This window comes from Mauremys mutica, chromosome 1 (assembly GCF_020497125.1).
Source record: "Mauremys mutica isolate MM-2020 ecotype Southern chromosome 1, ASM2049712v1, whole genome shotgun sequence".
In the NCBI taxonomy this organism is placed as follows: Eukaryota; Metazoa; Chordata; order Testudines; family Geoemydidae; genus Mauremys; species Mauremys mutica.
This window is the reverse complement of record NC_059072.1, coordinates 327,161,350-327,173,570: the sequence shown is the minus strand read 5'-3', so window position 1 is coordinate 327,173,570 and position 12,221 is coordinate 327,161,350. Positions and strand designations below refer to the sequence as shown.

The 12,221-nt window shown below is 44.3% G+C and overlaps 1 protein-coding gene across 1 annotated transcript in view; it reads left to right on the top strand.

Annotated features, from left to right (window-relative positions):
- The window catches only part of DDX10 (DEAD-box helicase 10), a 334,053-nt gene that overhangs the window by 25,452 nt on the left and 296,380 nt on the right, over nucleotides 1–12,221 (top strand). The window contains exons 8-9 of the mRNA XM_045018285.1: nucleotides 102–264; nucleotides 1,919–2,003. Coding sequence (XP_044874220.1) covers nucleotides 102–264; nucleotides 1,919–2,003 — 248 coding nt within the window. The remainder of the gene's footprint in view (nucleotides 1–101; nucleotides 265–1,918; nucleotides 2,004–12,221) is intronic.

Below are 12,221 nucleotides of genomic sequence, written 5' to 3'. Positions count from 1 at the left end.
TTTGCTTTAAATACTAAGAATATGTTTACTTCTTAGTAGATAACTACCACCATCACAGTGAACTATCACATTCACTTCTTCTTTGACTTGTTGACCAACAGGTTCAGTATTTGTTCAGAGTGTTCTGTAGGCTCCGCCCTGGCATACCTCTACTGGCTCTCCATGGCAAACAGCCACAGATGAAAAGAATGGAGGTCTACAACGACTTTGTTCGCAAGAAATCAGCAGTGCTTTTTGCTACAGATGTTGCAGCTCGAGGGCTGGGTAGGTAACCTTCAGTGCAATAGTATATCCATAGAGTGGTGTTCCAAGCCTGTTCATACCTTAGCAGTGCATCCTATAAGAATCCAGGCTTTAAGAAGCATTTTAAAAACACGATAAGTTTATATTTAGTTTGTTGCCTCCTCATCTAAAAGCTAATCATTATATCCAAAAAGCAAAATAATTAAAATACTTTCTCTTCAATGCAATCTTTATCTTTAATGGGGCCTCACTTTAGTAATCTGTACTTAGTTTATTTCTATTTGTCTTTGCTCGAAACAGATGTTTTACAATCTTGTAATTCTGTTTATTACTTATGTGTTGAATTGAAGCTGTATGGCTCTCTAATCCATAGACTGTCCAGCTGTTCCAGCACTCAGTAACTTGTGTTCAGGAAATAGATAAGAATTTTTCAAAGGCTTTAAATACTCTGCTGCTGCTTGCATCCCATGGGTTAGTCTAAAAAGTAGATAAAGTGAGCAGCCAACCAGTAGCTGATGAGAGGAAGTTGGAAGGATTTTTGTAATGCCTGCCTCTGAATTGAAATGTGTCAATGTGGGGAAAAAATCAACTTTCCTTCGTTGCTTCTAAAGAGAGAAAACAATAGCTGAGGCAAGAACAAGAAAATTCCTATTGCTGGAAATAGTTTTGTGTAGGTCTTGCTTTTCTTTGACTGGTTTTTGTTAGAAGGAAAGTGTATTAGCTCTTCCTTTGTTTTCTCATGGCGATTTTGTATCTTACAATATTTTTTTTTTCATACTTAATAACTTAAAAGTGATTAGGTGTAATTGATCAAAGTGCTTTCAAGAACTCACTTGCACTTGTCTGGCATTGGAAGTTGGGTTCAAACATTTCAGCAGCAAAATTTCACTGGCCCAAAATATCATCTTGTCTCCAACAGATTAGAAGAGGGAAATACTCTAAATTAGAAGGAGACAGAGCATATAGGACTCAATCTCTACTTTCCATACTGTTTGGTTCTCACTCCTAAGGAAATGTATTTGGCTGCGTCTGTTTAGAAACAGTTGTGTGGATAATTGTTGCCTATCCTATGACCATAGTCATAATCAAATAGTAAATATTGATTCTACACAGTGCAACAGAGTTTTGCTTCTGTTAGCCTGGAATGCCCATTAAGTTTGAAACTTTCTTCCTTTTAATTATGATTGCCTCTCAACGTGGACTGTTCAGTCTTACCTAGCAACCTCCTCCTTGCTGTCATTGAAATAGATAATGATGTTTTAATACTTGGACAGATAGGGTAGTAGCAGCTGACCACAGCTAATTTCAAGCTCTGATTGTGTAGTAAATTGATATTCTACATAAAAAGTGGGTCAAATCACTTACTTAATCATTTAATGCCAGGGCATTTTATTATCTGTAAGACACAGAGCATCTGTCTGTCCTTCTCAGGTGTGAAATTATGTTCCATTCAATGCACTGTCATTACTTAGGAAATGAAGACACCATTAATTTAAGTTCACTTTGACAAAAGGGATAGCTGTTTATGCTATGCTGATACATGCAATTAATTTTCAATTCAGAGAGATTGCTGACAGGCAGTGTCTATAAATTGATCTGAATGATAGCTCTCTCGGGTTAGTACTGCAAAATAAAATATTGCAATGTGTTAAAACTTTAATCTCTTTCTCCACAGATTTCCCTGCAGTGAACTGGGTCATTCAGTTTGATTGCCCAGAGGATGCAAATACATACATTCATAGAGCGGGAAGAACAGCCAGGTACGTGTTTAATTATGATTTGCATTTGAGTGTTTGCAACTTGATAGCTGTGTGTGTTGATAATAGGATGAAAACTAATAACCTGATCAGCTAGGTACAGGTCAGAAGGGACTAAAAGCCATTACCACCTGAAGGCTGTTTGGCAGATTATGTGAAGTGAGTTTGTCTTTATCAATTCTTCATAGATATAAAAAAAAAAGTTATAAAAGTTAGCACAAATACGCATAGTTTAAATAGTTAAGAAACTGAATTGTCCTCTCGTCCTTAGAAGTGGTCCTGCCAAGCAGAGTGGAAGCTCATTTGTGCTGTACCTGTTCTATAGATAAATAAGACTTTAATCTTTAGTGCTGGTAATCCATTTTCTTCCAATGGCATAACATTCATTTGAAAAGGATGATGCAGTGTTCCTTGTTTTTATTTGGAAAATTCTGATATCGTTAAGTAGGTTGTTTTCTAAAAATCTTTAATTTTTCAACATTTAATATAATCATACTCTTAGGGATAGGAACAACTTACATTAATTATTTGTTCCCTAAAGCAATTTCTTGAAAGAATCACGTGAGTGATACCTACTTGTGTGAAAACTCATTAGATAAAAACTTCAGAAATATATAAACTTCAGAGGGGACATTACATCTCAGATGATAACTAGTGCTGAAGATGTCATAGCATTTTTTATCAAAAATCATAGACCAGACATGCTTAATTTAGTAAAGACATGGGTTTGATTTTTTATATTAAAAAAAAATAATAATAATAATGCCATGAAAAACAAGGAGGAGGGGCCCCAAGTGAGGAGGTGGTGGTGGGGATGGAGAACAAGCCTGCCTGACACTCACCCTGCAGCGGCAGCTCCTGTCCTGCCTGGCTTCCCTTTCTGGGTGCTGTAACCTGGTGCATGGGGTTGCAGCAATGCTCAGGTTTGGCCTAGCAGCCCCTCCATCATGATGGGGAGCGGGGAGCCAGGCCTAGCTCCGCAAGGCAAGAGCCGTTACTGAAAGGTAAGTTTATTAAAATCACAGATACAAAGACATATCATGGACAAATGATAAAATCACTGTATCTGTGATATTTTTTTCCCCACTATGAAAAACCTAAAGACTGTCTTACTAGTTTGCAAAAGCAGCAAAGAATTCTGTGGCACCTTATAGACTAACAGACGTTTTGCAGCATGAGCTTTCGTGGGTGAATACCCACTTCTTCGGATGCAAGACTTGCATCCGAAGAAGTGGGTATTCACCCACGAAAGCTCATTCTGCAAAACGTCTGTTAGTCTATAAGGTGCCACAGAATTCTTTGCTGCTTTTACAGAACCAGACTAACACGGCTACCCCTCTGATACTTACTAGTTTGCATCTTTTTTCCCCTTCTAGAAGCGGTGATGGGTTTTTACTTACTTTTGGAAATGCTGGTTATGAACTGAACCATTTGCATTTTTTGAAAACCTATTAAATGTTACTTAAATTTAGACGTGCCCTTGCTACTGTTGTCTCTGGGTGTACGTAAATTTGGAACTCAGTGCTGCAAAAGCTTGTATTTGCATGTTGGATTTGGTGGTTGTTGGCTCTCTGCATGGGAATAAAATATATGCATGGCTGTAACCCAGTTCTTCCTCTCCTTGAACTTGAGCCTGCTGTGGTGTCATTATCCTGTGTTTGTGGCATCACAGTATTGTCATGGAAAAGTAAATGTAGTAAATTCAGCATTATTGTGTAACTGCAGCTTCTAGCAGGACTCCTGAGAGTTTTCTCAGTATTAAGTGACTTGCCTGAAACATGTCAGGCTCTGTGTCCCCGATTTTTCCCCACTTGTAAGATGGGATGATATGTCTCTCCCAGGTGCTATTGGGAATGCTTCTAAAGCACTCTGGAGACTAAAACAGCTGTACAAGTGTAAATGTTATTAACATGACTATTAAAAAGGGTAAAGGAAATGGGATTTAATTCTGATACTGCTGAGATAACTTTCCAGTGTACAAAGGGGGCCTTTTCAGAGATCCTCTTTTAAATGAGACTTTTCCTATGGTGGGGTAGTGGTAGTGTGAATAGAGCTTGGCTGAATATTGGGGATAGAGGGCCTGTTTCTTTGTTGAGAGGCTGTTCCTTCTGCTCTACAGACTGACTACCCCTTTACTTCAGCATACCTTTGTTGGGCTCTCCTTCTAGATGAATTTTTTCATTTCCTGTATTTAAGGCTTTGCTGAGGTTTCAAGGGAAGGATGATAAGAACCAGTCTTCAGATATTTTTGCTGGCAGAGTGATGATTTGAAGAGAGCAGTTTCCTTCTGTAGGAAAAGCTTTACAGGCAGTGATGTAGCTAGGACAGGAAAACTGGGTGAGTGGGCAATGACTGGGGGTGGAGTGGGGGGGCCTGCCTCTCCCCACCATCTCCAGCCGGCCTTTACTGCTCAGCAGGCACCTGAAGATGAGGCTGCCTGGGGCACACAGGGACGACTCACCCTCTCTCAGGCGGGAGGTGTGCCTTGTGTGGGTGGGGCTGGAGACCAGGGCAGCAGCATGTGGTGCACAGGAGAGAGATGCTGATGTACACTGACCCGGTGTTGGGAGTCCCAACCTGTGGATTTGGGGGGCTCCAGCATCCAGTGGGCCTGTATGCTAAGTGAGTGGGCCGTAGCCCACTCAGGCCCACCCATGGCTACAGCCCTGTTTACAGGTGCTTGCTGACTCCTAATCTAATTCACAGATTAATGGTAAAGCTGCCCTGCATTAGGTTTTCATTGTGGGGGAGTCTGCCAAGTTCTTCTTCGAGTGCATGTCGATTCCAAGTAGGTGTGCGCTGTATGCACAGTGGTTGGAAGGCTTTTCCCCTAGCGGTACCCGTCGGGTCAGCTGTGGAGTCCCCCGAACTGCACCTTCATGGTGGTGTATATAGGTCCCTGCCAACCCGCCACCTCTTCAGTTCCTTTTTACTGCCAGTGATGGTTGTTGGAACTGTCTTTTCTTCCCTCCGAAAGTGTTTCCCCTACTGATTAGACTTTCTGTTAACCCAGGGGCGGGCAAACTTTTTGGCCTGAGGGCCACGTCGCGTTTCTGAAATTGTATGGAGGGCTGGTTAGGGGAGGCTGTACCTCCCCAAACAGCCAGGTGTGGCCTGGTCTCTGCCCCCCGCCCACTTCTCATTCCTTGGTGGCTCCTGACTGCCCCTGGACTCACTGCCCCTGGCTGCCCCAACCAACTCCTCCTCTCCTTCCTGACTGCCCCCCGGGACCCCTGCCCCCATTCAACACCCCTGTTCTCCGCCCTCTGACTGCCCCGACCCCTATCCACACCCCTGCCCCCTGACCACCACCCTGAATTCCCCTGCTCTCTATCCAACACCCCCCCCGCCCTCTTACTGTGCTGCCTGGAGCACCGGTGGCTGGCAGCGCTACAGCTGCGCCGCCCAGAGCACCAGGACAGGCAGCTGTGCCACCTGGCTGGAGCCCGCCACGCCACCATGCAGCACAGAGCACCTGGTCAGGGTGCGGCGCGGCACTGCACTGCACTGCACTGCCCAGCAAGGGCTCACAGCCCCGCTGCCCAGAGAATTGTGCCGGTGGCACAGTGAGCTGAGGCTGCAGGGGAGGGGGAACAGCAGGGGAAGGGCCGGGGGGCTAGCCTCCCAAGCCAGGAGCTCAGGGGCCGGGCAGGAGAGTCCCGCGGGCTGGATGTGGCCCCTGGGCGGTAGTTTGCCCACCTCTCTGTTAACCTGTAAATAGTTAGTGTTAGTTTTCAGTAGTTAGTTAGATAGAAGTGGGGGGTTCCCCCCAACCCCAATTCCCTCCCCACTTGGAGGCATGGGGCCACCCCAACGACTCCTGCTAAAGTGTCTGGGGGAGGCGCATCAAACAGATCACTGCAAGATCTTCAAAGGGTTCCGCCCGAGAACAAAGAAAGGAAGGGACTTCAGGCTCAAACAGCTCCTTATGGAGGCAGCCCTCCGTCCCCAGCCAGCTCCGGACAAGCAGGACTCAGCACCAAGCACCTCCATGCGGAGTGCTCTGGCCTCTGTTAGAGAAGTTACGGCACTGAGAAAGGACTCTAGGCATAGAGACCCTTAGCATGGTCACTCCCTGGCACCAAAGCCCGCAGCGGCCACACAGCACCGCTTGCACTCACCAGTGCCGCCTAAGCAGCACAAGAAGACAAATAGAGGGCGCTCACCCATGATGAGAGCTTGGCATCGCTGTGGTCTCCGTGCTCAGGGTCCCAGTCATTGGACTTGGGTGCAGAGTCCTACTACTCCAGGCACAGTCAGAGCAGCATTGCAATAGGCAGGAGGCAGGATGGTGCCGTGGCAGGGGCCCATGCAGTGGCCTTTTTGAACCCCATGGGCATACCACCAGGCTCAGGGCACTTACTCCAGGAGCTCCCAGTCCGTAATCTCAGAAGGATGCGCCCCTTTATCACCCAGGACCGTCCCCCACCTCAAGGCTTCAGACCATGCGCAGAGCCCCATCTGAGTCCCTGCTCCATCACTGTCTCTGAGGCTGCTACTGGCGCTGAGCCGCACAGCACTGAGCAGGATGCTTCCAGGGAGCTGGAGGGACAGGAGGGCCTGGTACTGTCTTGGGTGACATCATCATCCTCGCTGGATGAGGTGGTGGCGGGGTCTTCATCCTCTGGGCTGCCCCCCATTAATGATAAAGTGCCCCAGGAGCTGTTGCACAGAGTGGCTTATAACATGGGGCTACAGGCCAAGGAGTTGGTCGAGTCTGAGGACTCCATGGTGGACCCTGAGGGGCCCTCCAGGGTGGCATTACCACTCCTTTAAACTATTCAAGCCACTACAAAGGCCTTGTGGCAGACTCCTGCCTCCATTCCCCCTATAGCTAAGAGGGGAGAGAGAAAATATTTTGTCCCCTCTAGGAGGTACGAATACTTATTCACTCATCCACAGCTGGGTTTGCTGGTCGTAGCGGCAGTGAATGAGAGAGACAGGGGCAGCAGGGCCCAACTCCAAAAGCTAAATACTCAAAGAAGCTGGACCTCTTTGGCAGGAAGGTGTTCTCCACTGGGGGGCTCCAGCTTCGTACTGTTAACTAGCAAGCAATCCTCAGCAGATAAAATTTTAATTCATGGGGACTCCATGATGAAATTTAAGGAGATGATCCTGTCAGACTCTAGAGCAGAATTTGTAGCCATTGTCGAGGACGGCAAGGCAGTGGCGTGGACTTATTTACAGGCCTCACTGGACATGGCAGACTTGGCCCCGCGAACCATGTCCTCCGCCATAGCCATGAGGAGGAGCTCATGGCTCCAGGTGTCGGGCCTTCCCCCAGAGGTCCAACAAACAGTTCATAATTTGCCCTTTGACAGCAAGTCATGGGATTGTTTTTGGAGCAGACAAATTCCAAGCTCCATAGCCTAAAGGATTTGCAGGCAATTTGAAAACTGCACACCCCTGCCACCCAGTGGAAACATTTTAAGCCCCAATCCCCTCTGTATTTCTACCCTCCCTAGCCTAGGCAGGACTTCTCCAGGAAGCGGGGCAGGAATGGTAGGTGTAAGCTTGCCCATACACCACCCAATCAAGGCCAGGGATCAGCCAGGCAGTCCTCAGGCTCTAAGCAAGCCTTTTGAAGGCATGCCCGGGGGCAATGCACCAGTCCACTCACTGGATCCTTCACCTTGTTTTCTAAATAGTTTGTCCCACATCTATCGTACCTGGACCCAGATACTCTAAGATCTCTAGTTCCTTAGCACTGTAGAAGTGGGATATTCTCTCCAATTCTGCTCCTCATGCAGGAGGTTCAATTGCTCCTCACCACAGGAGCAGTGGAGGAGGTTCCTCAGGAGCTAGGGGGCAAGGGATTCTACTCCCGATATTTCCTAATCCCCAAAGCCAAAGGGGTCTCAGACCCATCCTCGACCTGCGAGGCTTCAACAGATTCATGAAGAAGCTGAGGTTCCGCGTGGTCTCTTTGGCTGCCATCCTCCCATTCCTGGATCCGGGAGACTGGTACGCTGCCCTCGACATAAAGTATGCATACTTCCACATATCTTTAATTCCAGCCCACAGACGCTTTCTCAGGTTCATAGTGAACCACAACCATTACGAGTTTACGGTCCTCCCTTTTAGCTTGTCAGCACCCTCTCGAGTTTTTACCAGGTGCATGGCAATCGTAGCTGCCTTCCTGAGAAGAAGGCAGGTACAGGTCTTCCCGTACCTTGACGACTGGTTGGTCAGGGGCCGCTCCAAGGCACAAGCGGAGCAACGTGTCAGTATGATAAGATCCACCTTTGACAAGCTGGGTCTCCTTCTGCCTTTCGTAACTGTTGTTTTTCGAGATGTGTTGCGCATGTCCATTCCAAGACCCACCCGCCTTCCCCTCTGTCGGAGTTTCCACACAAAGGAAATGAAGAGGCAGTGGGTCAGCAGGGACCTATATGTAAGGCTAAGTTTGTGTCATGGTTACTTTTAGTAAAAGTCATGGATAGGTCATGGGCAATAAACAAAAATTCATGTAAGCTGTGACCTGTCTGTGACTTTTGCTGCTGTGGCTCCATGGTTTCCACTGCCACTGTGGTGGCTGGGAGCTGTGGGATTTCCCCCTCTGCTCGTGGCAGCTGGAAGCTGCAGAGTGACCGTATTTCCCAGAGAGAAAATAGGACACCCCCAGCTGTTTGCCCAAGGTGTCCCCCTTCCCCCGTGTGAGGCTGTCACCCCTCGATGGAACCCTGAGGAGAGCCCTCTCAGGAGTCTGTCACCTGTTGCTGGAACCTTGCAGAGGGCCCCCTGTTGCCTGTCGCTGCTGTTGCCGAAACCCTGCCAGGGCCCTGCTGGCTGCCAGCTCCAGTCCCGCAGCCCCTGGGGCTGAAGCCGAGAACATCACTGAGGTTTCTGGAAGTCAAGGATTCCGTGACTTCCATGACCTCCATGACATAAACATAACCGTACCTATATACACCCCCATGAAGGCATGACTCCAGGGGGCTCCACAGCTGACCCAATGGGTACTCCTAGGGGAAGAACCTTCTGACTGTGCACGCGGCACATGCATGCCTACTTGGAATGGACATGAACAACACATCTCAAAGAACAACAGTTACGAGAAGGGAGGTAACCTTTTTTTCTCATGGCTCCTATAAAAGATATGTTTACTGAGCCAGAAATAACAGCCTAGAGAAACATACATATTGGGAATAAACTGGGAAAAAAAATGTAGAAAATAAATTGTGAACATACTTTAACTTCAGATACACGCTGTGCAATTTGAATTTCAAATACGACTGATTTGTAAACTTTTTTTTTTAACCAACTCTAACTGTTGAGTAGTAGACTTCGGCTGTATTCAGAGGATGGTGTTAATATGTGAGAAGCCTACGTTGTCTCTAGAAACTTAATAAAAATTAAACTGCAGTTTAATAGTAATCATTAATGAGATTAGAGATAATTAGAAAGTTTCATGGGCCATGAGAGTGCATAATTGCAAGGAATGAAAGCTAAATTAAATATCTCAGCTAATTAGGAACCTGTGTGCCAGCTGTAATTAAAACTGTCTTTCAGGGTACTATTTACTTTTGAAATCAAATTATTTTGTTATAGAAAAATAAATATATTTAAGTCAAGAAGAAAAAACTCGCTGAATCTTTGAGCCATAGTAAAATAAAACCACTTTCCACAACTAAAATAAATAATAAAAAAAAAATCAGGAGATATGAAAGAATGCTTTTACTTTATAGTGAGATTGGTATATCTTTTTTTTTTTTTCCTGTCTGATTAACTTGAAAGCAGTTTTATTATTTCAGTGGACGGGGAGCGCCTCTTTGTATCTAATGTTACTAGAAGATGTTTTGGCTCATTACATTTTGTAGATATGCCTTTAAAGTCTGGACAAATCAATAAGTGATTTTTAAAATAATGAAAAATACTGTGGAAATATCCTTTATAATGTGACAAAAGGGTTTTCATAAGAAATATATGGATTTTATGATCTGAAGAGTCCTGTGTTTCCTGTGGGTTTTAATTCAAACAGTCTAAGCAAATAGTGTGTGAAATATTTGTGGAGGCATTCTTCATTAAATTAACCCCTCTGGCTGTTAATTTCTTTTGATGTATGCCATGTATGTCCATGGAACCTAGATTTGATTTTAGAAAATCTTTTGATCACATTTGTGAAACAAAATGCAATGCCACTAGGGGACAGCAGAAGCTAATTTTCATTTTTGAAGTTTTACTGTATGCGTTTTTCTTTCAAAAAATTTAATTTTACACATTGTGTGGCATGTAGAGGACATGTGAGTGAAAGAAATCCCATACAAAGGTTACTTAACTGATAAGTAGGATGGTAAGAAAAGGACTGTTTTACAGGAACTTTGATTTCATTTTAAAAAATAGTGGGGGAAAAAGACTGCTTTATGTTTTCCAGTTTATTCAGTGCGTGGACACATTTCTGTGTTTAGTGCTTAGCACACTATTGCTACTAGCTGAGTTTAAATAAATCCACTTCTCCCCTACCTCCTTTACCAAAAAAGCCTGTAAAACCCTCACCTAAGTCTGGCTTTTCTGCACCAAGAGTTGTTTTTAAGGCATTAAATGTGAAATGGAGGACAGAGTAGAATAACTCATTCTGTAGGGATTCTAATAGTTGCAGGGGTAAGTCTGGAGCCTCATGTTGCGTGTGCATATAATGTAAAATACTTATATGGGACCTGATCCAGTGCCCCATGAAGTCATTGGGAGTCTTTCTGTTGGCATCAGTGGGTTTTGGATGCGTCTCAGAGAGAGATTTGGTGTTGATGTCGATGGCTCTGGAGAAAGCCAACAGGCCCTTTTGTGGATATGTGTACTATATATCAAACTAACCTAACTATATATATTCTGCCTTGGTTTTGTTCACTCTCACTTGTATCCTGAAAATGTATCTTACATTAAAAATCATCCAAAATCACCACTGTCCATTCTCTATTGGACAAGACAATATGATAACGGTAATCAATTTAGTCCCATTAATTAAAAAGTTTGGAGCTGCTGGATATACTTCACAGCATAATTGTTTTTAGGAAAAAATGATTGGATAATAGTTTCAGACAGTCAGGAAATATATCCCTCTGGATCATGGTCACTGGGAAGCTGTGTAGTTAAGCCCCTCCCTGTTGTAACATTTTCTGCCTAAGTAAGTGTGACTAAACACTTGAGGTTTGGATAACTCAGGAAAGTGTTTTTTTCCCCCAATGTGAAAAATAATGTTGCCTTCAATTCAGAGATGGAATGTGTTTCTTGGGAATCTGAATAACCTGCATAGTCAAATTGTCAAGCTGGCAGCTCCTTGCATAATTAACTATTTATTAGGTTAGAATCCTGTTTGAAGAACTTTTATTGATCTACTGTAGTGTTTAGTTCATATTACATTGCAGTCTTCGATTCATTGTCCTAACTGAAAAAACAAAACAAAAAACAACTGCCAGCGGAGGTCACAAGAAACGCCCCTCACCACTGCATATTTAACTCACAATTCATATTATTTAAATCTCTTTACAATTACATACTGAAGCCTACCTACAGTTCTGACGTTGTCCTGCAGTTGCATCAACTTGAACTATGTTTTCCATTAGAATATTTTTCTAATGATGTTCTAACACACTAAAATATAAACTTGGCTATGGTCATAATTACCCACTGACACAATGCCACCCTGGAAAACTATAATAAAGAATAAATAAGCATATGTTTCAGTACAGTAGAATGGACACAGCTGCTGTGGGAAATAGATTGCTTACTAGCTAGGCTGGAGGACCCAGTGACCTTTATATTCAATTTATTGATAAGGTTGGTGTAAGCTGTAGCATACTCTTGCCCATTTTTTTCTCCTCACTAAAGTGTGGCTGTTCATAAGAAAGAAGACTTTGCTGTATAACTAGGTGAAGGGGGATTATGATCTAGTGGCAGAAATGAAACCTGTTTGGATGATTCTCATAACAGGGATGTTGATACAAGAATACTTCTATACCTGGAAGAGAGGGAAGAGGATGTGATATGGTCTTAAAAAAAATAAAAAATACATGCCCTCTGCCAGAAAGCTACAACTTGACAAGTGTTTGCCAATAAAAGTCTTTGGAATGATACAAGAACCAAACAACAAAGGAGAAGAGATCGTGAGCATCATGTGGAGACCATCAGAGTTGGACTAGAGTTAGAACAAAAAATGCGTGGACCATATCTCGATGTACTTTAAAACACAGGGTGCAGGGTGTATAGACCCATTGGAAAAGCCCC